General features: G+C 35.1%; 1 protein-coding gene across 3 annotated transcripts in view; it reads right to left on the bottom strand.

Annotated features, from left to right (window-relative positions):
* Positions 1-818: 818 nt before the first annotated feature.
* The window catches only part of REPS1 (RALBP1 associated Eps domain containing 1), a 48,251-nt gene continuing 21,085 nt past the window's right edge, over positions 819-27,984 (bottom strand). Inside the window, exons 7-19 of one of the 3 annotated variants that reach the window (XM_015621382.2) lie at positions 27,746-27,900; positions 23,315-23,436; positions 18,606-18,686; positions 15,572-15,659; positions 14,675-14,776; positions 12,441-12,510; positions 10,093-10,211; positions 9,281-9,345; positions 8,070-8,255; positions 6,771-6,866; positions 6,033-6,181; positions 5,267-5,372; positions 819-4,229 (exon numbers count right to left, since the gene is read on the bottom strand). In XM_015621382.2, coding sequence (XP_015476868.1) covers positions 4,161-4,229; positions 5,267-5,372; positions 6,033-6,181; positions 6,771-6,866; positions 8,070-8,255; positions 9,281-9,345; positions 10,093-10,211; positions 12,441-12,510; positions 14,675-14,776; positions 15,572-15,659; positions 18,606-18,686; positions 23,315-23,436; positions 27,746-27,900 — 1,408 coding nt within the window. In that variant the 3' untranslated portion in view covers positions 819-4,160. Of the gene's footprint in view, positions 4,230-5,266; positions 5,373-6,032; positions 6,182-6,770; positions 6,867-8,069; positions 8,256-9,280; positions 9,346-10,092; positions 10,212-12,440; positions 12,514-14,674; positions 14,777-15,571; positions 15,660-18,605; positions 18,687-23,314; positions 23,455-27,745; positions 27,901-27,984 lie in introns of all 3 variants that reach the window. The other 2 variants (XM_033512715.1, XM_015621383.2) reach the window with 2 other exon arrangements.

The following is a 27,984-nucleotide window of genomic DNA, read 5'->3' on the forward strand; positions in this document are numbered from 1 at the left end:
TGTGAAACACACTAATAGCGTACAACCAGGTACAACTAGTGTATAATCAGTATATGCTCTAGGTACAAATAATGTACAATCTACCTTTAAAGCAGAAATTGCACCTTTAAAGCCCATTTTGCCAATTTAAACTAATATTTTACGGAAAGAAAATTATGCAGTATTCAACTTTCCCCCCCTCCACATTGCCAAACAAAAGCAATTGATTCAAAGACTCCTATGAAGTTTGTATTTTGCTTGTGTATTAACTATCAGGACAACCCTGTATTGTCTTATTTGGTTATTGGTATATAGACATTATTAACATCTTCCCTATACAATCCCTAGTTTGTTATGAGAACATATCTAATAGCAAAAAAAAAAAAAAATTAAATGCTAATAAAATCCTTGGTTTTCATGTGTTTTCCTCTAGACAGCTGTATGATAAATGACTGGTACATCAATATACACAGCAAGACAAGCATGCTGCATAAGCATCCAAATATATTCAAAATACACAAGTTATTTTTTCATCTTCCCCACAGAGTAAGAATTGCATTGTTATTACTAACTTGGAAGTAATGTGCTTTTGCAACACATTACAATTTCATGAAACTACATTCCACTAGAAACTAAGACTAGAATGAGCTGGGAGTCAGGAAACAATGATTTACTATTTTTTACCATTTTAGAAAGAAAGTGATTAAGGCTAGGCCACCCGTAAAGTGACATTTAGAGACAAACTGCACAGCTGAAACCAGAAGAGTAATTCTCAACTCTGCTCTAAACATAGAGAAACACAACACACCCTTATCCATAAGGGACAGAGACATGTCACACAAGAAACAATGCTGCAAATTTATTTTCTTTAGTTTTAAGTTTTTATAACCTCAACTTTGTTTATCCCACATAAGACATTTTCAGTAATACGAGATCATCTAGTTCATCACAATTGCATGGAAAATTAGGTGCATGTGAAGTACAAACGAATTGAAAATACTCGTTTACATTAGACAGACTTTGAATACTGCTCAAAACAAAGCGGCTTTTCAGCTTTTTACCTTGGCATTTTGGAAATCTTCTCTGCAGTCCAAAGATAGGTAATGAATGGAGAAAAAAGCAACTCCAAAGCAGGTGGAATGAAGAAAGAGGCACATTATTAGGAGACACAAAAGAAACGCAAATCAAAGGAGAAGAAACACTCTTTCAATGACAAAGTCCAGAGAGAAACGTTTTCCAGGTGTTTCAGAAAGGCCTGCTGCTGTCCATCCATCTCAGCTGGGTATATGAATCACACTCCATACTATTTAGTAGTCTACATTTACACTTGCAATAGAGAGAGCACCTCTTTTGTACTGTACATAATTCCTTGCCCCAAAGAGCTTACAATCTAAGTTCATAAAAAAGAATGCATCAAGTAGCTGGATCAAGATCAAAGAAATGGAGAAGACAGGGAGATAATTTTATAAGGGATTAAAGTTGGGTTACATTACTAAGTGAGGTAACTTCTGAACATCATTGGCAGTGATGTTCTTAAGACATTAAGTAGTTTTTCAGTTAGAAGGTCTTCTGATCATGAAAAACTGGTTTAAAATGTACAGAATGATGCATTAAAAGTAATCCACAAAAATTCTTAAAAATAGACTTGTTGGCAAGACACAAAAAGGTTCAGAATGCTGAAGTTCTTCACTTGAGACACTAACTTGTCATTCTACTAGGAAGATATGGATGTTAGAGAAATCCGTATGTACATGTAACATTTGAATGTAAAAGACTTTTTACATTTAAGCTTAAAATGTTTAATTCTGATTTAAGAATCCTGTTGTTATAAACACAGGCTTAATACTTAAATATTAATATGAAAATAGTGCTATTTTAAAAATGTATTTTAAACTTTAAAATAAACTATGGACAAGATATGGTTGGTTCAAAAGATCAACATTCTTTAACTGCAGTGACTCATTCGTCCCACTTTTTAAAAAAGGGAACCACCTTTCCACTCTGTTCCTGCTACTTGTCCGTTAATAATAGAAGTGATCAGTCCATCAACTTTAAAGTTTTTTTCCTTTACTTTGGGGGGAAGGGGGTAATTTCTTTAGCAGGGTTTTTCTTCCCATTTCCCTATTCACATATAATTTTCTGAAGTCTTGCACTTTATATATAAATTTATATGTCACCTTTGTGCCCATTTAGCTATCATTTCTTAATCTCTTTACATGCAAACAGAAACTACCATCTTTCATGCAACTGTGACATCCATTCATACCAGAGAATTTTGCTTTTGATTATATACATAAACCATTTCTAACACTTCCATGACGTTTGAAAAAATGTTGGAATAGTTATAGTAGTAAAAATTCACCCCAATTATCCAGTCTGTTTATGATAACCAGAAAGAGAAACACTTGTTTTTCACCGTAACAGCATAACCAGTGGTAAATGTGACTTGACCTATCCTTTTGGAAGGGAAGCAGATGTTAAAAGAATTTCATTTATGCACAGAAGTGAGACAGTGATGTTAAGGACTGCTAACAGAGGATGATTTATCTTTAATTTTTAAAGGAATTTCTGAGGAAATCAAACCAGATATTAAGCCTAAAGAACTAGAAATATATTTGACCCAAGTCAATACTAACATTTACTTTTTAGAAACTACATTTGTATTAAATTTGCTTATAGAAGGATACAAAAGAAGTATAGCCACAGATTACCAAGAGAATCACTTCTGATCAACAGGTAAAAATGAGGGAAGAAAATGGCCAAAGGATTACGATCAATCACTTCTTGTACATGCCACAAAATTATAAAAAATTATCTGCAAACCTGCAATAAAACCCTCCCCCTTATTTGAATGAGTTTCAATTCCCAGGTAAAGATGAATCAACAAAATTAAAATATTGTGCTGTTTTATTGGTGTAAAAATCACACAACTGCTAGTTCTGATTCTGCAGAGATACATCCATGCAGTTAAACATCTATGATCCCACAGCCAGAAGAAGCCATTAAATAGAATATCTGCTGTTAGTCAGCAATTAATGCAAATTTACATATGAGATCAAAATGTGTGTATCGTACAATATACAACAAATCCTAATACAGTACATCAACCTGAAGAGCAAGATACACTCAAGGAACTCTGTTAATAGTGAAGCCTGTCTATATGCCAGAGAAGTAAGGCCTGGAAACAAGATGACAGAAGGTACCCCAGAATTCCTAAAAAGCAAAACTGTTGATTTTTTTTTTATATATATTTTTTTTTTTTTGCTGGGAATTAGAAGTTTATAGAGGTATTGACACATTACTTGACAATACAATTTGTTATAGTGAAGACTGGTGGATGTGATCTGCTATTAAAAGGTAACATGTGAGACATGCAATTACAGGTGGTGCTTAGATAATGTGCAATGAATGTTTGGGACCTACACTCAACTTCTTCACAAAAGGGAGAACTAAAGAAAACTTGTTTGATAGACTACCAATTGTGCCATAAGTGTTTCTACGCATATGGCTGAATCAGGATTGTGAATGGATAAAATGTGAACACCTGGCAATCTGTGGTTACATACTCTATAATGTATGCAACAAAAATCACAAAATTCAATCCAGTTGATATGGCAAACAGCCTGCAAGAACTCTCCCAACCTGACTAAGCTGGGGAATTGCAAAGAGGCAGGCTTTCTAGAATTGTGAACAACTTTCCAATTGTCAAAGGCAGCTTGGGAAGTAACATTGGCTGATGACAGATTAGTAGTTTGTCTCTTTTCTGGTACAACAAAATAAATGCCATAGTGAATGAAGAGTTTATATGCTTAAAGGTTAAAATCAACTGATTAGCAACCCTCATCTGCAAAGATGTTTCAACAGGAAAAAAAAAAAAAAAATTCCAGTTGGAAATTTTGGCGACAAACTCTGCAAACTGAAGTCCAACAAAGATCACGGATGCCCACAGAAAAAGATGTGAGAGGCAGTGTCACATTCAAGGAAAAAGTAGTTTGTTTGTTTTTTTCTCTCTGTACTGAAATTAAAATACTTAAAATACAAAAGTGGACAAATTGACAAAACAGAACCACAACATTTAATGCAGAATAGAGTGCACTGAGCTAGATGCATGGATATTTAAATAGGCCTTGAAACCAATACCCCTTTCAAAATTAGTAAATTCACAGTTAACGGCAGTAGGCTTAGAGGTGAGAGAAGGGTCGAAGTTGTTCCAGTTGGACTTCCAGGGAGATTCTCTCTTCAAGAACATCCTACAAAAGAAAGATTTTCTACTGACAGTCCACAGAGAATGAGTACTGAAAACTTCCTCATGCGATCAAAATCTGCTTCAGTCTGAGGACTAACTTATATTCTAGAATCTTGGTAACTCCTTCCAGAAGCTGAATAGAAGACTGGTTGGCTGGTAATTATTTATCATTGAAAATCAGTACTTTGCTCCAAGCAGATGCCATTTTCTATTTTTTCCTTTCTTTCAAATCACCCAAACCCAAATTTGTAACCAGAAACAAAACCAAGTATAACACTATTTTCAAATGCAGTCTAAAATGTTAAGGGAGTAAGTTCTCACCTGAATTAAGAATACTAGAAACTCACAATTTTCTTCCCCAGTTTTTCCTCTTATGTGAATTTTACGCACCCTGACTCTCATAAACACTAACAAGTGAAATTCTGGCCTGAGTTTTTCAAATAACCCAACTTCCATTCTAGACAGTATGTTATTAATTCATGTTTTCATTTAAGATATTTTTTTAAATTATCTTGATAGTTCAAATTAGATACCTTAGGTAAGAAAGACAGCAGGCAAAAGACATTAAGCTGATGCCTACAGATAGCTCCAAAACAATGATACCTGACCAGATGAATTACTGATGTTGCACTAATTATTAAACTTTAATAACTTAATTAAATTAATTAAAGACTTTAAGGTTTGCTTTTTCCTTCAGAAGAACACAACCACCTCAGCTGCTCTTCTTGTTACTGCTTTTAAAGTATGTGACGACCACAACAGGTAACTTAGTATTAGTGACGTGAAGTAAAATTTTAGTGTAGCTAAAATCAAATCAATACATTGAAAAATATGCATTGTAATAGCAAAAGTGTGATTTGTAATCTCACACAGCTTGCCACAAATAGGTATATTCTATGATCTACAAGAATAGCTAAATATTTCATATCAATATCCTCTACTACATTTATCATTGGAATGCAGAGATGGTTGTTACTGTGCATCACTAACATCTTGCTCTCAGAAGCTCTCCTCTTACACAGACAAAGACTAAAGAATTACCTTTAGTTGCTGCTGTAGTTCACTGTTCAATCTGGCCAAAACAGTGTTGGTTTCCTTGTTACGTCTGATTGATGCCTGAATTGCCTTCTTGTCTTTCCCCACTGATCTGAGAATATGTTAGAAATACTGTAATAAGTGATTTTGCCACTTAGTTGAACACCTCACTTATTATCCCCCTTCTTTAAGGGAGGAGAATCCTATTTTCAGAACTTTTTACTTGTTACACTGTTAAATTTTCCCGCTTCTGTCTGGCTTGATTAACCATATTTGTTTGTGTGGAAACACAGATATATACATTTAATATATGCACACATAGTTTGTTTCAATCAAAGAGCACACAGCACATTTTAAAAACTTGTCATTATCAACTTTCTGAAGGCCCAACACAGCAAACCACATTCATTTACCTCAAAGTGACTACTGCAATAGACTATTTTCATGCTAGGACACACAGACTGCACATTTTGGACTGTTCACAGCAACCATTTAAAATTAAACACTACATTTTAATAATTCCACCACTTATTTCCAACATCCTTGGAGAAGCTAAAAAGAGTTCCCACTTTAAAATTCAAAAACCCTTAAAAGTCTCCCAGTAGTAAAGCCTTTGGGATGACCTTTTTTTAACCCAAAAACTTCTTAAATTGTTGAATTAATCTAAATTAAACACACTGCAATTGTTTGCAACTCCTGGAACAGAAAGTGTGTATGCTGTTTAAATGTAAACTTTCCAGTAACAGATGTATTTATATACTTCTTGGGTTACCTAGGAATAGATGGCTGTGAAGCAAGAACAGCAGCTATGACACCTGTTTTCTGTGTATGTTCCTCAGCTTCAGGTCTTAGCTCATCTTCTGATTTTAATCTTCTACGAATAGGCTTCGGTGGTGGAGCAAGTGGGGTAGTGCCTTTACCCTGAAGAGGAAAACACAGCCTATTAATTCTCTGGAACTAACATTTGGATTATAACTTGGTAGCTTGTGATTCATATTCAGCTCAGTTACTGAGGCAACTGAATTTACAACCCACCAAGTATTTTCTGCTGGACATCTAGCTGCATTCTCATTTGGAAAAAACCTGAAGTACTAAATCCTACCATGTGGTGAAAAGCTAGTAAGTTGCTACACACTGTCAAAGAACTGTGCAAGCAGAAACACCACAGTACAAATGCATACTGTAAGCACACAGCAATGCAGAGCACACTTCCCCCCGGTAATTATATGTCTGAAACCAAATAAAAATCTACTTTTAATCAAATTCTGCCCTTAACAGTTTGATTTGTTTCAAAAATTTGAAAACTTTTAAGTATCTTTTCTGCTGTCTCAAGAAAATTTAATCATCATCTGCTGCTGCAAAAATTCACCATACACATGCCTATTCAAAGCACCCACTGGGTCTAAGAAAACCAGTGGACACTTACCAAGCTGCTACTGCAAATCAAAACAAACATTCAATTTTATCTACATCAGACAACTGTGCTTTGTTCCAAGGGTGCTTTGCATACCGCACTACTGGGGACATTTGCAGGTGCTTTGTCTTCAACTCTTCCATCTGCTTTGGCAACTCTAAGAGAACTTGCAGAATCAGAGGGCTTCTCAACCTAAAGGAATATAAATTGCATTTAGAAATATATACATATAAGTATATTAACATATACTTCATTTGGCAACAACTGGGATAAAACCAAGTATGCTGTGTTCTGCCACATGAATACAGTTAACACCTAAAATTCTAGTTCACTTCTCATTTAGAAACACAAGTCCAATGTCATGAGGCACTGTATAGCACAAAAGAGACTCTGGCCTGATAACAAACTGCTGTAGCTGTTCCTGCTATTACGGTACCACCACTTACCTATTTGTCACTGCCAGAGGTTAATCCCTCCAGTGGAACACAATGGGACTGTTCCCCATCCACCTCAGTGTAAAACAATCAGCAAGCTCAACGTAAGCAGTTTCCAGTGGCTACCATAGCTGGTTTTGCAATGAGGTACATGGAGAGTGCTCAGATGGGTCTGTGTCACTGCCCTTCCTGAACAAGTGAAGTAAGAGCATGCTGCTGACAGCTGAGAGAACTTTAAAGCACCATAGGGACTTTTGCAAGTGAGGATGCAGGAATGTCCCAGAGAATTTATAATCTGAATAAGAGCTACAAATTATCAAAGGAGAACATGAAGTAGTTTCTACAACAGCAGCTAGCTATGACATTAATACTAAGGATTCCCAACTTTCAAGTCCTATGTCTAGTAGGAAACAAGTTTTTGTAAACATATTTAATGACAGAAAGATGCCAGATCTCTATTCACTTTAGCTGTTTCTCTGCTGACTTTGAATAAAAGCAAATTAATGGAATTTTAGCAGATGTTTACAATACATGACAGGCATCTCCTTTATTAAGGCATGTCTTTAAGACATGATTTAAAAATTACTAGCAAGTCATTTGGAAGTCTGGCAAGAATGAGTAGAAGAAAAGTTTTGCTTGTGCTAAGTCTCAAATGCACCAACACAATTATGTTTGTGCCCATGTATGCTAATAAGCACAAAAATCTTTTAAATTACAATCAAGAGCTGAGACGAAAAGAATTCCTTCTGCGTAGGTGTTTGGCAATTACTAAATAAGTGCAGCCCTGCACAATGTCATTGCTTTCTAGCAATGGATTGAGACATCATAAAAAACAAAACGGAACAAAAAAATCCCAACAAACAACACACCACTGACAGAGAACAGCAGAAATAGGTTTTAACCAAGTCTCATAACTGTTGGTGGTATTAAAGCAATTGACAAGATCTTCCTTTCTGCTCACCTGCAAGACTTCTGGGTGTGTTTCAATTTCGTCTTCTTCCTCTTTGTTTACACCTGAAACGGCAAATGCCTCAAACTGGCTGAAGTCTGCAAAATTTGGCTGCTCTGGTATTTGTTGAGGTGAGGTACTGGTATGAGCTATTAGGCCATCAGCATCCACTGAGCGATGCACATGAGGACCTGTGCCCTGCAATAAAATAACAAAAATATCAAGGGACAGAATGTTAAGGATTATTTGCCTTTTTAGTGGACAAAAATTTATTTCCTATCAATAGGACAATGTGCATCTCATGCAAGACATGAATGCAGAAATATTTCAAGGAAAGGAAGTTCAGATATGCTATTATCTAGGGAATAAGACCAAAGAGGGATGTAATATAGCACTAGCCAGACTCACTGAACAATAGATATTTCTGCTGTGACAGAGACACTTGGGCTCTGGGGCCCTGATGAAGACTTTTAGTCTAGTTTCATAGGGAAACATGCTTATGTAATCACTGTGTGGAATAAGTCTGTCCTTGTACACTCCCATTATCCCTTCAGATAATTTCTGAATCACTGACTGACTCCAATTGCTGGTAACTGAGATTCTAACAAGTAGCTACTGGTGAGAAACAACTGAAAAGCAATTTTATCTATCCCATGTCAGATTTGCACAGCAGTTGAAGGATTCAGCTGGCTGACACAATGAAAAAAACTTTTTCAAGATGTGCTTTCTACCAAATCAGCTAAGTGGTATCACTAAGACTGCAACTGAAAAGACCAGCAAATCTGTGCCAAGTGAAGAAGTGGAATCACTCCTTTTAGGGGCAGACATATTATGTAAAGCTCTACCCTGTGCCAGACAAATGGAAGACAAACCGTTATTTTGCAAAACTGGAAAATGGCTCTCACAGTCTTTGTTATGGCCTATGGACTCTACAGGAATAGATAATGAAATGTGAAAGGATAACTTTTCTTTCTTTCCCACAATTCAGAGCTCCAGAGCCATTCATTCGTCCTCAATATCTACCTTAATCCCCTACCCATGGTTCGACTAAAAGTATTTTTTTGTTCAGGAAATACTAGCATTTGGCTATAATCTAGGTTTTGCATTCACATCCTGGGGCTGTCAAAAATATATCAAGAATAGTACATTGTAGAGATATATAGAGAGTTATATAAAAATAATGCACTGAGTGCATTATTATGATTTTTCAGAAGCAACATCACCTGTGAAGGCTGTGGTCTTGGAGGCACTGCAGGGGGATAGGCAACAACTCCAGCCTGTTGCTGTCCTGTAAAAGACACACCACATTTGGCCAAGATTGTTACTTTGTACATTTCAGTGATACCAAATTTTCTTAACTATCAACATGAAGAAACCATTTTGCCACATATTAACCTGTCATATTTGGGCTCATAATTCTAGTGTCACATCCTTTCAAACTGGCAAACAGAAAAAAACAGGATTAATCAGAACATGGATCTTGTATAGACATGGTCATACTCTACTGGTTCTAGTATCCTGGTCTTTGGGGTTTTTTTTTCCCTCATTCTAAGCACTTAGTACTTTTAAATCCTTTGTGATCCTGAATTTAAAAGTAATGACAAGTCAGAAGTCCGATAAAACTCCTTAAGCAGAACAGCAGAAGTGACCTTTAATCGTTTCCTCTGAAGTCAAATACTAACCCATCTTTAATACATTAAAAAATACTCCCCTTGAAAATTTACTGGCAGATGCAATTTATTGGAGATGGGTATACAGCCAGAATATTCTTTCCTGACTTTGCTTCCCACATTCATGCAAAAAACTACAATGCCAGAATTCAGAACTGACTTTTAGATTAGCTAATTAAGTAAAGTGCAATATAAATTTTAATACAAAGAATACAGTAAGAAGGACATTTGCGACTTCTTTTACTCGGAAGTGGTGCTTTATAAACCAACATTCTAAATCATTCCTCATAGAAAAAAAGCACTGTCTGCTTCAGGAATACCTGTGCTGAAAAATAATACGCACTCAGAACACAGCATATTTGTACCTGGGGTAACTGAAAAGGATCTGTTCATATCTAAAGATGAGGACCGAGAATGAGAAGCATGAGGCCTTGGAGGGGGTGGTGGTGGTGCAGTGTTATCTGGAGATGTTCCTGAATGTGATCTGCAAAACACATAAGCTTCTGTAGTGATTTTAGGTGGCTACAACAGAACTAAAATCAAAAGTTCTTCAAAGCATGCAATTAAAAAAACAAGTTTGACAGAGGTAAAAACTCCTGATTGACATTGATTTTCAAGATTGCCAAATTAAACTTCCAGTATTCTTTGATTTTACAATTGTTTTTGTATTTTCATTTACTTAAATATCCCTTATTCAAATTATTCTAAAATTATCACATGTAATTCATCTTTATGAAACCAAGAGCTTGATGCATACCCCCAACAATGATAGTTCAGGAACAGAGAATGCTAAATATGGTAATTCCATTCAGATGGTAGTCACTATAATTTTTAAGGTGTAGTCAACATCCTGTTTCATTAAAGAAGAATACTGGGTTTTTGTTGGGCCTGTCTCTGCGCATACTGAGCTCAAGAAGTATCTCAGTTTATGAGATAGCAATTGAATTCTCTGACTGAAATCTTCCAAATCTATACACTTGGCAGAATCTTCAGAAATTTTGACTCATTCTTAGGTAGGATCACCATCTAGTGGATACCTGTTGCAAATTCATGGAGAGCACACGCAGAAAGGACAAGGATAAATTATTGCACTAAGTGCCATTCAAGTGAGATTTATTGTATATAGAACTTTTTAAAACTTCAGTTTGCAGAAGCTTCCTAATTTGTCTAATTTGAACAGGACAAATTTACTGAATCACTGACATGAATACAGCTGCTTTTTTATTCAACTTGTGATAAAATCTTTTCTCTGACTGACCTCTGCAACATTCTTCTATAACTATCCTAAGATGTCAACTTGGAGAGGTAAAGGGTACCCAAGTTTCACAGAAAACCTGGAATTCCTGAATGCTTAAGTCCAGACAGAAAACTGAGTTATCACAATAGAAAAGTTTGTTTTCTTAATATATTCTCTATGGCAATGCTTCTTTAACACTGTAACTCTCCAGCTGATGAAATTAAAATCTAATTATACTGACTCCTTGGGTCATCCCTCCAGCTAGTATAATCAAAAAACCACAAGAATAATTAAAAATGGAAAAAAATATTTTAAGAATTCCGAAGTATCATTATCTGACACAGCCTTGTCAGTTTTTGCTTTTTGAAAATACATAAAAGTTGTCTTGACTAATGGTAGGATTAAGGCCAATGTCATCTCTATACAAAATTCCAATTGGTAGAAGTGATGCCAGTGGAAGGAAGTAAAAGAGTAAGTGGGACAATAAATTTCCTGTGTGCATACTGCCACAACTACCAGGTAAGGACAGAAGCTCCCTGTGCCATGATATGGGAACTTAACAGAAAGCTTCATTCATCTACACCAGTTCAGCAAGAGAACCTAACCTAAAGTCAAAGAGTAAAAGAACATGTTGAAATCATCATGTCGATAGTGCAAAAACATACATAAAAGCACGACAGAATCACATTTTCCATTAAGTAACAATAGAGGAAAGAATCTTTCAAGTTGCTGTACTGACAGGCAAATGGAAATCTTTCTTTGTTACTGAAGTCACTCTAATTATTTGTTTTGAAACTTACCTCTGAAACTGATTGTAAGATGGTTAATGGCGTAGCTGGTTTTAATCCTATTCAGGCAGATTTAACGGGAACAATTAGCACCAGCTAGTACAGCACATTCTCTGGAGTGAAATTATGCAATTGTTGGTTTTGTGCTTGCATAGCTTTCTCCAATCCCTTAATTTACACTGGGCCTATGACTGCCCTTTATTCTATATAAGTCCACTATTAAAAGAGATTGCATTACTGCCATGGCATTCCTAATTTGTGCTTAATTCTTCTTTTAGGCTATGGTGTCATAAGGTTCTTCTCCAATAATGCCTAATGGGTATTTTTAAAAATACAAAAAATTGCTTTCAAGTAACAGCCTGGTCTCGTGTGCTTACATTCCCTTGTGTTTAAGGGGAAGGTATTAAGATTCCAACTGAACATGGAGCTTCACATGGAACACTTGATTGGCCAATCTCAAACAAATTTTTAGACAGCTTTCCTTTTTTAATTTTTACTTTACACACTAACAAAAGCAAAATACATTGTTAATGCATTAGAAAACAGACTGCTTTCGGATTCCTGAGTGTTCAAGTTAGGAATCTATTTTGCCACCATTTTATAAGCTAGGTGTCAAATAGCCAGGAGCTGAGAATAGGCTTCTTTAAACACCTTTTACTTGTGTTTTTTCAGTTGCTACTCTACTGACCGTTGCCGTGTTACAGCATTTCCGATTTGCTCTGGATCTGAAGTGTAAGAGTCCGAACTGCTGTAACCATCTGCTGGGAAAAGAAAGTACAGTTTCATATTGCTTTGCATCATTAGCATACTCTAACAGACAGAAGAAACAAATAATTCCAACTATCCAATTTCTTTTGTTAAAAAAAAAAGTATGTCCATGTATTGCTTCCCTGTAAGGTATAATCTGGTTAGGGTTCAAAATCATCGAGTCTGAATAATTGAGGGATGCAATACAAACCAACTTCACTCAACCAACACCATCAGTTGTTGGTTACCTGTGGCATGAACTGAAGAATAAACAATGACAGTAATGTTGTATTTAAAATACAAAACTTAAGTTTTATAAACAGTAATTTTTAAACACCTGACATTCTATCACTTCAACAATCTTGTGAAGAGTAAGGGACATCCAAGGTAAAAAAAGCAAGGTAAAAAAAGCAACATGCCTAATTTTACAAGTGCTGAAGGATTGTCACCAACCTTAGAAATCAGAAAAAGGAAAGGGTATGCACAGTACACAGATGAACACAGTCACTTTGCTACCTATTGTAACTTCTGTACCACCGAGGCTGATGGTAAACCTTGTTTTAGATTGAATCTTTTTTAAAACTTTCAGCATTTGATTAAGGAAACCTACAGAAATAAAAGATGCTATTAAAGCATCATAGACAGATTCTTAAAGACACCCTTACCCTTAAAAACTGCAAAGCTTGAGGGTTTCTTCCCCAGAAATGAGGAGCCTCACAAAAATCACAAGATTTATATGGAATAAATGTATAGAAAATTTGACCTCAGAAAAATTTATCACGAGGAATTATTCTAGAGCACCAGGTAAATCAAAGTTCAAGGTGGAAGTCACTGGAGCAAAGGAACTCAAATGATTTGTTACCAGTGAAGAGGAAAATTCTACTCAAAACCACCAAGATTCTTCTGAATTACCTGCTCTCAAAGGATTACTTTAATCACCTAGGACACTGGAGTTTTCAAAAGTGGTAAGACACATCAAGGAGATCTCAGAAATAAAAATCCTGCAGAGATGACTTTCCTGATCAGCAAGGCACATTGTTAACATGTTACATTTTTTATACCTTTTCTCCTTAACACTGCAGGTACTACACAGTGCTTATATCTTACACTACAATGTGATTTGTTTTATTTCACTATCTTCCTCATCTGAGGGAAAAACACTTCATAAAAGATAAAGCTACACTCAGATAAGGAAAAGGGAGCACCAAAAGGCTCTTGAACTTAGATCCTGCATACAGTAATAGTTCCACATTAAAAAAAGTCTGCTCATTCTTTCTTTTGCATCAGAAAACTTCTTAGTAAAAACAGAACTCTACTTAAAAAGTAAAACTTAGACGTGGTCAGGACACTGGTCAGAACGAAGAGTGCCACTGAAACAGAGATCACGAGAAAAGCAAAACACATTGCAAGAGGGTACTTTCTGAATTCCTCCTGTATTACAAACCAGTCAAAATACTTCTGGTCTTAATATTACAAAGGATTTAAAATAGTGAGTTCTTGAAATTTTATTTTTACTGAAGAAAACTTCCCAACTTGAAGAAAACAAAAAGAGACTCTCAGAAAGACTCCAGAGATTCATTCAGCCTACATATAATGTTGGACCTCTCTCAATATTAGAGAAGTGGACTAATCAAACAAAATCAAAAAAATGCAATATGCTTTGGACACAGGGCATATTGGAAATTGAAAAGGCTATTAGAAGGAAATAAAGAGTTGAAGAGCTGTTCCACTAAAAATGGAGTCTGTTGCATTTTCTTAGTAGCTAAACCAGATGAGAATTGCCTGGAAATTTTGTGGTCAACACATTTTCACTCTTTAGAAAATATGTTACATGGTTCTGAGGAAGATCAATCAAATGCTACTTAGTGAATTCCACTTCATGTACATTGAATTTTTCATTCTACGATTCAAAGAGAAAAGAGGAGGATAGAAAAGAGCTGACAAAAATGAACTCTCTTGAGCACATTGGGTAGGATAACAATTTCAGTGACATCAGTAGAACTTTATTAATTACTGTTTCTAATACTTTTTATCAGACATGTTTCTGTTCTTAGGACAAGTTTGTCTCATTTAAGAGCTCCTATTATCCAGCCAGTTTTCATTCACTGAGGGATATATCAGATCCACATTTTGTGTAATGTAAGAAATGATACCAGAAAGCACTTTGATACTTACTAACTGTATTTCCAGATGTAAATTTTACAGATGAACCCATTTTATTTTCTTCTGGGAGATCTGATGGTTTCACAAGTAGTGGACTAGTAGGGTTAGCATGATCTGGATGGAGAAACAAATCTAGATAAATGAACTTCTTCAAACTAGCCTTTATTTCTGGCACTTTACATTGGTTTTCTGCCCTTACCTAACTGCTGCAGTCAATATTAAAACTGGTGTATTTTTAACTCAGAAATAACACTATTACAATGTAAAACACCAGTTTTTCAGCATTAAGAGCTGTGAATTTTCAGCTATTTATAAGGCCAAAGAAATTTTAAAAGAAATATGTTGTCAATACTATTTATTATCCTATGCTGAAGACTCTGCATGAGTTCCATAATTTTAGGAAACACTGACACACTACTGAAAACTAAGACCCCTCTATTTTAAGAAAATTTATCAAACCACCTTACTTATTATTGACCACAGTATTAAAAAAAACCTGCCAATATTCCCAAATGCTTTCAAATTTTAAAATAATAAATGCAGTATTTCTGACCACAGAAGAACAGAACCTGCTTTATGAATGCAGGTTATGACCTCCATGTTCAGTTTCCTTCAGTGTTTAACAAGGAAATCTAGACATTCATTCACTTGCAGGCCCAAATCCAATCTTTACCAAGATGCTCCCGAACTACTCTCCAAGAACCATTCTGCTAGAGATGGTAAAATCCTCACTATAGCAAATGGCCAATTCAAGCTCTGCACTTATCTGAACAGCAATTCTTAACTCAGTAATGATGCTCATTACAACTCATTTATTCATCCTTGGTGAAGGAAAAAAAGTATCTTCAAGAAAGTAAGGCCAACTCTAACTGTATAAAACTTTCCAATTAGCAAGAGAAAATATCCTACCACTTCCAGTTCTTTTAAGCTCCATTTCCTGCATGTGGATTTTGCTTGGCGTCATTCTTATAGGAACTGGGTGCACAATTGCAGTGTCCTGTGGAAGACATCACAGTTATGTTAACCTAGTTTAAATCACTCTTAGAAGAGTCTCTGACACCATGTGCAATGTTGATTCTACACAAAATTTTGTAGATTTAGTTTATTTGCACAGTGCCAGGGAATTGAATATACCCAAAAAACCTAAGTTCTCTAAGCTGTAGTCTCTGTAATGTTAACTTAGCTACTTAAAAGGGCAATAGAATATGTTTCTATAGATAACTGCAAGAAAGACCTGACTTTTACCAGCTTTCCACCATTTCTGGCATATCAGACATATGGTCCTTTGAGCACATCTCCAAAAAAAAAAAAATATTACACTTTAAACCCTGGCTCCTTAGCTTTATTTATAATGACTCAAAAAAAATGGCCTCTCTAAATAGTATAAGTAATGCTCAATGAAATAGGTACTTTGTAGTAATTTCAGATATTTTCTGGAGTCTTTAAAATAACAAAAATCTTCTATGCTTCAGTATAATAAGCCTTATGGAATATAACTCTAGACAGACATTGGCCTTATGCTTAGGCATTAGTCGTTCAGACAAGGGGCTCCATTTAAAGTACTTTATAGACAATCCTTTCCATTTGGTTTGGAGACTGACTGCAGACAGCTTAAAAAATAATCTCAAAACTCAGAAGCAGCTTAAAATATGGACATGGCTGCCTGAGATTTTTTACTGTCATCCATATTCAGAATATACAAATGGGTGAGCCAATGACAGCACAAGAACACCCCAGATTATATTATGTTCTATCCTAGAAATAACAAGAAGTTTCAAAACTACCTTCATATCACAAATTTAATCTGTTCTGACTACTCAAGTAAATCAATTTCACTAGATGTAATATATTGGTACTTTCTGAAACTATTTCAATGACTTGCACTACCCTTGTTGCAAGCAAAACCACTTACTAGTCCTGGCTCAAACATTCCCTTTGCAGGAAGCTTTTAGGAATTGTTACCACTTTAAAATATACTGCTTTTTCTTCCCTCTGTAATGAGATTATCATGCAAAGATCACTTTAACTGTGGCTGCTTCAGACCTCTACCTTCAGTACTCTAATGTACAGCTGTACAGAAGTTATGCCTCAAATAGTTAAATGGATTGTATATAATGCATTAATTTACATCATTAACCTAATTTTACATAAAACAAGACGTTACCAACTTTGACTTACAAAAGGCTAAGGCATACTAAGGGATAGATGTACTGTTTTACTCTTTCCAGTTACATTTTACCTCCAAAGCAGCTGCTTTTCCAACTAGGAAAGATCAGGTCTGTGAATTTACTCTTTAGATAGTTATTAGCAACTTCTCAATGAAGCTGATTTTCTCTCCTCTGGGGAACCAGTTGTTCCATAAATCATTCCTCTATATCACTACTGAAACTGCTAAAACAAAAAGTCTGCCTTCAGCTAACTGAAAATTTGTCATCATTTGTTCTTATTCTAATATGGAAAACAAAGACTCTAACCTCAAAGTCTGTTACCTTAGCAAGTATCAAAGATTCTCACCATTCTTTTCTAAAGCATAAGCATTTAAAGAAAAGGACTCAGGAATCTGATCAGCCTTAAAAATTTTGTCTTCCTAGTGAATTTCTCCTTATACATACACACAAACATATACTCTATCTTTCATATACGATCACTGCTCTACTTTTTAGTTTATCAGCAGATGAATAAATTCAAACTTCAGATTTCTGTCATCTGCTAATTATGTAAAAATAAATTACTGTCTTATTGCAGAAAAAAGACAGTGATAGCTCTTTACTGTCACGCAATTATACACAAGTAACAACTATAAACTAATTTACATCATGTTTACCTCATTAAAACTTAAAATACCAGTATATTTAAAACAAAAACAATCTCAGATGAAAGAGGGGTGGGTTTTGCTTTAAGTAGGACATTTTCACTTGTTTTGAAGGTTTATTAAAGGTTAATTCTGAGCATAGGGAACAGTGCAGTTTGAATTCTAGCTTTCAGCATCTAGAAATACTATTTCTACGTGAAAATTAGTGTTAAATTTGAGACTGGAGTGCTGATGTATTGAAAATTTATGTATATTTATGTATTCTATTTTTTCAGAAATGACAGATGTAATACTAAAAGCAGTTAAATGCGTATTATGCACACCTATTATATTTTGTTACACAATCAAATGGACACTGACACTGTAATTAATTAAATTAAAATGGACACTTGGCACTAATTAATTCTGTAAAAAAAAGCAGGATGAAAGCAGCAGCTAAATACTGCATTCATAATGCCTTTCAGAACTGCTTTAATGTCACATGCTGTAAAGCTTAAAACCAGCAGAACCTGAAACACTGTAGTGTATTTCTGGCTCCCAAACTTGGCAAGATATTTAACTACATAATCCTTCAGAGCACTCCTCACTGAGTAAAGCCTTAGAACACCACAGGTTTAACTGGAAAGATACTAAAAGTCTTATTAATTAGTAACTTGGTAAAAACATTTGGAATATGAAATACCACACCCATTGAAGCCTAGTAGCTTTCTTTCACAGAAGCTGGCACTGTTTTTGTGCAAATCAGGCTCTGCAACTCAAAAAAAACCAAAACACCAAAGACAAAGTCTACAACAGAACTTGTTTGTCAGAGCTTATCATAGGGAGTGGCCCTTGCATCAACTTACACATTTTTTCAAAAAAACGCATTGTGTTTAAATTCTTTGTATACAACAGATTTTGACAGAAGTGTTGTATTAGGTCAAAATCAACAGGAAAAAGCATTCTTTGCAATCAGAGATTAAATGTGAGCAGTACTAGAAAATTCATATTCTGAAAATAAGCAAACAAGCTATTTGCCACCATTCCCCAAAAAGCAGTCCATGGAATCATGCATAATAGCTAAATACAATGAATGGAAATTCAGTGTTAATAAAATTAATTTCAAACAAGCAAGCTAAGTGATTGACTTACAGGATCAGCTGGTGCAATGTTAGAATCAAATTGGGTCAGAGTTTGTGAGCTTGAAGAGCGTTCGCTAAATGTCTCCCACTGCTGAACAGACAGAGGAGAGAAGTCAGCATGATGAGGAAGATGGGAGTAAAAGATCACTGAGGAGATTTAGCATAGTAGTTCAGAGGTTGCACTGGAAAGAACTATATTTGCACAGGAGAGTACTTCACTTGGGAAGCACACTAATATACATTAAGTATTTCTATTTCAGTCAGATTGTTATGGAACCAAGTTTGTTATCTGTCAATCTTTTTATTCACATTTTATAATGAAGATACAGGTGCACAGGCAACCGAAAAAGTACCTTCAGAGTTCATGCCTGCCTATGAGCATCATATAAGTAAAAGAACTGGTTAAGCCATTCATACAATTTAAAGATAAAAATCAGAGACATGTGGTGCATTTGTAGTCATAAAACCCACAGAAAGGTTACTCAGCTTTGTAGCTGCCAAGTTTCAAACCTATTTAGTAAATGCTCATTTTCTTACAAAATCCCAGGCCAATGAACATTGAGCAGAGTACTCAAATCACACCACTTTAGCTTGCCAGTGCAACCCCCGAGAAGTGATTCTACACTGTAAAAGAGCATTTTCAAAAGTCTAAATCACTGACAAGGCAAAGAATTAAATTCAAATATGCTGTTGATTGCTAAAAGCAAATAAGTCAATCTCTGAACAATTTTAGAAGATATGGGCTTGCTGTATCAATACATGGCTGTCAAGAATCCTCATGTAAACTGATTCAAGTTACAGCCACAACTGGATCAACAAAGCATCAAAGTACATAAAATTGGTCTGTGATCCAGAAACCAGATAGAAAAATCACAACAAGAATGATAAACTTGTTATATTTTGGTAAAATAACAAGTAAATATTAAGCAAGATTCAAACACTACAAATACAAGTTTCAAAAATTAAAAATACAAAATTTTTAGTGCTCAGAAGATGACAAAAATTATGTTCGTTACAGTTGTGGAAACAACTTGGGTGTTGGACTCTATGGCCCTTGTGGGTCCTTTCCAACTCAGGATATTGTGTGTGATATTCTTGTCCCATGTCTATAGCTAAATCACTCAAAAGGATCCCAGAAGACATAAGACATGTGGTATTGGTCAACCTAATCTCATGTTCTCCCCTACACCAAACTATATTCAGTGAACAGCCCGTATGTGAACCAAGTCTAAAACAGTTATTTCAGTAACTTCAGTAACTGCTTATGGAAATTCCTATATAACTGTTTACAATCAGATGAAATGAAATTCAGAAAAATATTAACTAAATTTGTAATTCCCATCATGTGTGGTAAAACTTCTTGTAGAGAAAGAGCCTTATGAAGGCAAACATTATGGAATTCTATTCACATGGGGGTGGGCACTTTTTCTGGTTGTTTTTTGTTGTGGTTTTCTGTTGGTTTAAGGATTTTGTTTGTTTGTATTTGTTTTTAACATAGAAAATTACCCACTTCATGGACAGAATCTAACAGAACCTTTTTAGTAAGGATTCCCAACTGCTCTGTTTAACACTCCCTGTATTTAACAGTTTGTCTGTAAGTTACTCCACCCCTTCATGAAGAGGCAGCATTGAAAGCAGTTTGGAGCTATACAAACCTGTTAGTGAGCCAGTTTTTACTAAGTCAGAAACTGAAGTGCCAAATTCAGCCAGAGTATTTCTCCTGATTTGGCCTCCTGTATTTGCACAGTCACATTTTCATGAAACATATAAACATTTATTTTAGGTCTGCCACTACCCTTTTAAACTTGATTTGGCCAGTGGCTTCCCAGTTACTAGTAACACTGTCAAACAGACCATTTGATTACAGAAATATTGTTAATTTTTAAAAAAATTCCATCGGGCACACAGCACTTATAGTTAAGATAAATGGTAAAATATTATTTGTTATAGATGGATGCTTTATCTTACTGCCCTGCTCTGAAGCCAAACTGCAGGTACCTTTATTACTTGTCCTTGGGCTCCCTAGCTAGACACAAGACAGATAAACCCCAACATCTCCTGACTGCTCTAGCAAAAATGCTGTTGTGCTCCAGCCTGAAATACTACCAGAAGCCTGCTACTGCTAATTCCCCAGCTAACAGAAAGCTAAATATATTAGGAATCTACTGGACTGCATCTCAAACACTGCAAAATTTAAAAGCATTGACAGGGTAAAACTCATGCTAGCTAAAGCTGAAGTATTTGACTTGTAGAATTGCAAAAATGTTTTAAAATTACTCTTAAAAGTTTAATTACTTGAAACTAAAACTCACAGCAACCTGAACCATTAGGAATAGAACGCCAAGACATTTGAAACAAGGTGTAACAGTTGTGAATTTAAAAGCAAATCTCCATATCTGTGTTAAAGCTACTATGACTACAGCAAGACACTAGGCAGTTTTCAAGAAAAGATTTGAAAAGCCTACTGGCTTTTCTATTCTTTTAAGCTTTGAAAACTAAATGCTTGGCCTTGAGACTTGGATGGAAGAGACATCTGAAGCAAGAAAGAAGTGATGAGTGAAGAGATGAGAATGTGAAGCCATGTCATATGTCCTAAGTAAGGAAGATTTTCATGGTGCTCTTTATTCTGAAGTTTTAAACTGATGCCTTGGTCTATACTTGGGAGCCTCCAGTAACTGGGCCTGGCAACTGTATTCTATAAATCAACTATGAGCTAGAAAGAACAGAGTAACCATCTGCTTTGAGACTAACAGGATGAGACTGTCTGGAATGACAGATAATATAAAGATGCAGAGCTTTTACAAGCAATTCATTTGCTGGTGACACTTATAAGAGGCTGAAAGAGGAAACAATTAGACTGGTGCCTGCAGCAATACCAGAAATTTTTTCATGGAATTAAAACCTTGAGGACTTTGACCTGACTCATGCTGAAAAGAAAGTGCTGAGAAGAAAGAAACATGCGCAGCAACACATCTGAAAAATCAGAAATTCCTTTGTATTAAACACAAAACAAAAAACTAAACATTTAGTTCAACTCTTATTTTAGTATAGTTAGTATCCAGTAGTATAGCTACTCTGTGTGAACTTTTCCAAATCTCTTAAGTTTTAGTAGACGTTCAAAAAGAAAATACCACTTTATGTGAATAGATAGTCAGTTTCATAAATCAAGATTCTGGCTGACAGAACTGTAATTCACTTTGTAATTCACCCTATTCAATTGGTTTGAGTTGCATTAGACACTAAAGGAAGCTTTTCAATTATCATGCAGGTTACCAAATGATTAGCTGATTAAATCTTTATTGCAAACACAATGGAATGTGTCTGTGCAAATTTTAATACAGATGCAGACATTTACATCTTTTTATCAACAACTGAATGAATATCTGCTCCAACTCCCTCTTAAAACATAGCTTCCTACCAACACTGAGTCACTTTGTCAAATAGAACAACTAAGAATCACTAAATAATTTCCAGCATTTTAAAATTTTGTAAGGATGTGACTATGAGGCTAGCATTTGCCCTTACAAGGAACAGCCGACTTTATCAAGTCCTTCCCTCCCGAGAAATGAAGTTTCCTCTGCTCCTAACTTTAATCCTAAAAATGCGCTTATTTTCTGCTTCATGCTGACTTTCCTTGGTTTGTCTAAATCTTTTACTATCAATTTTCTATTCACTGGCAAGTCTAATGAAGAAAGAAAAAGAGCCACAGAAAGCTCCTTTAATCAAAGGCAATACTCAGCTACTGACAGAACTATCCTACATGTTAAAAACAAGTTTTCAATTGTTATTGAGTCACAGATAATCAAAAATAGTTTTCCAAAAATAATTTCATTCTTTTTTCCCCCTCTCAAAATGAAAAGCAAGCCTACATCATCTTTGTATATGGCTGCAGTCAGAAACTAATTTGTGAATCTGAAGTAGGTCTTGAAACATTTGTTTATTCTTAAGTTAGAGACAAAAATGTTAAAACAGAACAACCAGAAAAATCTAGGAATCAATCCATTACAGACTTTTTAAGCAAAGGATATTTATTGGAAAAAAGTAATATAAAAATAATGCTCGCTAACTTCACTTTCAAATTCTGAGAAAATACAGCTCTACCACAGAAGACTGTGGTAGCAGTCTTTTGCTTTATATAGCAAATAGATATGCTTAAGGATGATGAGGCAGAAGTACATAACAGTAAAAATTTAAGATTTAAATAATTTTAGCCAATGGCTGGCTTCAAATTAGCTCTGAGTCCCTGCTTCTGCAACAGGGTCATGACTTCTCTATGTGATATTTCATGCTAAAATCACCTCCAGAAATAAGCCTCAGTGTCCAGATCTGTCAGAAACTTACTCTGTAGTTTAGCAAAAGCGTCTACTAAAAAAGGTCTTCAGAAATAACAAAAAACACCAAGCAAAAACATGCCCTAAATGAAAAAAATCAGGAATTAATTCAAAAAATTATGAACATGCTATGAGATAAATTTTGTGATTAATATAAAGCTTAATTACCATTAATGACAAAATTTTAAATAGTATCTCACAATGAGATAGAAAAACCAGAATGAAAACTTTTTTCTTTATTTTTTAATTTTGTATTTTAACACAGAACCTTCTTGTGTCTATTATCCTGCTGTTTCATGATCAGCAATTCACTTATGACAAATTATGGATGCATACACAATTTACTTATTGAATGGAAGTGAAATAATTCTTATATAAAAGCGCTAACCTCACTACTCTGATTCAATTCTGGCCAGGTCTGGTTTAGGGATGGCATTGATGGAGACTTGCTTGGAGGTGCTTCTGCTGGAGAGCCAGAGTAACCTACCTCACCAGTCTGTTCCCCAACTTCTGAAACGACAGGAATCACTATGAACAAAAATAATAAATTCAGTTTATTTTTAAAATGTTGCTCACATTTCATGGAAAGTGCAAAGTACCTTTTCTTTTCATCTTTTTCAAGTAAATACTTAGCAGCAGACAAACCCAAAAAAACCCAAGAACTGTCATTAAGTTAAATATACTGTTTATCAGGTACTACTCTTGTTTTAAGGATGTTTCTGAAAATCAGACTTTGAAGATTACTCTGTACCATCCTATCTTCCCAGTACTTAGCCTTTAAGTAGCTTTTTAAGATTTTGATTACATATAGAATTAAACAGTTTTTCTTACAGCATGAGAAAATAACTTCACACCAGTAAGGTCAGAGCAAAACCAGTATCTCAGTGCAAACACAAAAAAATATGACAACAAATTAAGAAAACTATTCCCTTAGATTAGTCCCCAAAGAATATTAGTTTCAAGCCTCCTTACTAAAACAGTGGTGTTTCCATTCACATTTTGTAAATTGAGTAAGTCTAATAGCTGGCACACTGACACTGTCCTTTGGCAGTGTTGAGTTTTCTTTTGAAGTAAATCTGATCACAATTCAAGCTAAATCCAGGCATGAAGAGCCTCAAAAATACTGAAAGTTCAGATTACAACTGTACAGTATATAAGTAACAGCAACAGCTGAAAGAATGACTGATAAGTAGCTAGACATATTAACATGTCAACAATCCACATAATTAAAACTCTGAACAAGACAAAATACTAAACAAGACAAAAACACCCCACAAAACCCCAAAAAACAAAAAAAGACCCCACAAACAGACAAACAAAAAACAAACCAAAAAATTAATTAAATTATTATTAAGAAAGACTCCTTCATGGATATATGATTGATTGAAGATGACTGCCACAAGTGTATGTTGCACCAAAACTTATTTGAAGTTTATAAAAAATTATAAAAATTATAAAACAGACTGGGCTCCTAAAGAGCTGAACCAAGACAAGTCAATATTCTGCCTGCTAATTTTCATTCAGAAGAAGCTAGTAACAAATCCAATGTCAGACTGAACTGAGAACACTTGAATACTTGAGTAGTCAGTGGTGACCACCAATACTTCTGAAAAGTAACAACCCATTATTGTCTCCAAAGAGCTGCCAGGGACAGCAAAAGGCATAGCCAAAACACTCAAGTCCAAAAAGAAATTAATTGTGCCAGCTTGAGGTCAGGGGCAACTGAGATAGTACTAAAATGAAAAAAAACACACACAGAAACCAGTAACTCATCAGAGTTTCAAAAGTCATGTAAACTTCCTTTAAATAACCAGACATGAGGCTGTTTCCATAATGTTTCCAAAATTATGTCCAACATCTAGCATCTTGAACTGTTTTCCTTTAGGGAAAGCAATAAAAATAGGTTACATTGAGGTGTCAAAGTCACCAAGTAGTCAAGCTGACATGCTGTGGTCATTGTAAACAAAATAATATGCCAGTGGCAATGTTTTGGAAATATATATGTATGTTAACTGCTCTGAATTGTAATAAGAATAAAAAATTTCTACTAAGTAAAAAACCTAAAAATTCTCATTTCACTGATAGTACTCTAAATAACTGAACTAACTTCCAGTGTTAAACACAAAGTCAAAAGATAAGGCTGAAAATTACTGTGGATAGACTTCATAGCTACCTGTAACTCAAAAGAATTCTGCAAATACCTACATGAAACATGCATATGACATTCTATGGAAAATTTTAAGGGTAAAGTAATTGTATAAGACATAAGGCATGGCAGATTGCTTCTTAGAAAGAAATGGCATTGTGGCACCTATCCAAACAAAAATTCACAGAAAAGCAAAATTTGCTTTTCAACTTTTTTTTTGTAAAGGTTTGTAGCTTTTACTAACTGAGGTAAAAATGACCAACTATACAAATGCTTAATTATACAGTAAGTCTGTGCCATGTGAGAGAAATATGTATCTCTACTTATGAAACCAGATGGAAAGCAAGACCATATTTCAAACAGGTCTGAACACCTGCAGCTGGTCACACACAGGATTCACAGGAGCTGATGAGGGAGAGGCTGACAGAGAAGCTCACAAGACTTCATCCTTTCCTGTCCAGCCAGAGGGTGCAAGGAGCCCTCTGTTACTCCTCCTCCTGCTGCCCGCTAGTTCAGAAGTCAAAATGGAAAAAAGCAGCACTTTTCAAGTGCAGAGGAGAAGTGCAGAAGATTAATGGGAAAATGTAAAAAAAGAACAGGACTAATAATGGCACTGTTAACGCTTTTGAAATAAAATTTGCCATCTTGCACATTGGTTTAAAAGGCATTCAAGCAATTCATCTTCCTCAACAGTTTGACTGTACATTATTCATACTGAGGCATATCAGCAGACCATCAACCATTTCTTTCTTTGAGAAAGTTTTATCCCATGCAAAAAGTGCACTCAAAAAGTGTCATACTTTATAGTTTCTATTTCTAAGACAATTTTGGAAGAAAGCTTTCTTGAAATACAACTTTTATAGGAACCAAAATGAAAAATTATTACCAAAATTTAACTGATTCACCTTTCTAGGCTGATTTACAGTTCTTAACATGAACTCCTGTAATTCATCATGTCCACTAGACAAACCTATCACTAACTTTTAAATTAGTAAATATATGCTGGAGATTTGGACTGTTGTAACTAAACATAAAACTATAGCCACATCAATAACTTAGTCTAAAATACTTTATTCAATATAGAAGTTTCAGCAATAAATCATGTTATGTGATAGATAAGATGAGCTATTTCCAATGCTACTGACATATGCAGCTTACATAGCAAGGTAACCTTTTAACATTTGCTAGAACAGGGTAACTTCCCTTTAATACCAGAGGAAAACACTTTTAAAAGCCGTTTTCCCTCAGATTTAAAGACCACTTTGTACCTCATGAAAATAAGTCAGAAGTTTTGTATTAACGAAGTTGCCTGTAAAATAAGAACAATACACATACACATAACACTTTCTGGTTTAGTGTCTGATGTATAAAGTTTCCAGACAACTTTAGTTGAAATCTACTTACCAATAATGGCAATAGAAGATCAAGACAAATATAGTTGTTGGGTGTGGAGTTTTTTGAGGTTTTTTTTGGTGTTTAGTTTTGTTTTTTTAGTAACAACTATTTATACAAATAAATGTTATGTCACTTCCCACCAAGGTTTTTGCTTGATCACCACTTTAACATAAAAATGGAGAGAATGGGAAGGTTTTAGACATTTGCTAGGTATTATCCCTGTTATCTGCAGCTATTTCTTACAAACGTCTTCATCACAGCAAAATGCTTACTCATACTGAAAACACTTCAGCAGCAGCTCTTTGAAGAGCCAACCTACTCCCACAGAAAATGGGTTCATTATTAAAGCAGAGATAATAAGAAACACAGTTTAGTTAAACACAATATAGTTTAAGAACTCATCAATAGTTTTGAGATTAAAGTCTCTGACAACCTACAAACACAGTATGAAGAGAGTCTCCTTGAAGTATTTAGTGAAAATAAATAAAATTCTAGCAAATCATAGTACCTATGCACTCAGAATATAACGTGACTTTCCAAGCAAAGTCTGCTCATTACAAAGAAATCTAAAGCAGCTTTAAAATACCATTTCCTTTATCTATTTTAAAATAGAAAAAATAAGATGGCCACAGACATCCTGTTTTTGAACATGAATTGAACATGGAACAGTAGCTTCTTTTTCAGTTATGGGACTGAGTTTTTGGCACATATTAACAAGCAGAACTTATACATGCAGTGGTTTTTTCTGGGAGTTCTAAAAGGTAAAAGACCATGCACAGAACAACTAGGTGCCAACACAATGAAGGATAAACCTGCTTTCCAGCCAGGAGGTGAATTTTTGAAAAAAAAAAAGGTCTGTGGTACTGATCCTGCATTTTTAAATACCTATCCTGCCCTTGGCATTGAATCTGGGAATATTTTTCAAGTACCTTTGATACTTAGAAACTGATATTTTCACAAATGAGGGTGAACAGAAAGCATACTCATTTGAAAGCAAGTCTAAAATATAGCTGGATTGGGAAATTGAAATACAATAGCTGGTCATGAATAAAATCCATACTGTGACAATTTTGTTTTCCTTAACCTTTACAGGACACAGTCAGTATTTCCAAATGTAACAGTGCATGTCTACTGTTCCTAAATAACTGCCCTCTACAGAAATATGTACATGCTCAAATTAGCTTTGAGCATGCTTTCTGCTCATAAGAACAAGTATCTGCTGTAACAATTTGACTGCAATTTTTAAATAGTGACATTTATGTTGAACCCATATCTTACCCGTTGAGTCTTCCAAATCAATCAGTTTGGGCATTAAACTTTCAGGTAACTTTTCTGGCAAATCATACCCATTCTTCCTAGCAACTACCAGATGAAATGCAGCACAGAACTCGTCCAATGTCAGTGCACCATCTTTATCAAAATCTGACAGTTCCCTAAGAAGGAAAACTTAGCATAAATAAAATTTCTAAAGGTTATTTTATTTCCAAAAGACAGGCTTCCATTTTGCTACTTGGATG

Source organism: Parus major, chromosome 3 (assembly GCF_001522545.3).
Source record: "Parus major isolate Abel chromosome 3, Parus_major1.1, whole genome shotgun sequence".
Lineage (NCBI taxonomy): Eukaryota > Metazoa > Chordata > Aves > Passeriformes > Paridae > Parus > Parus major.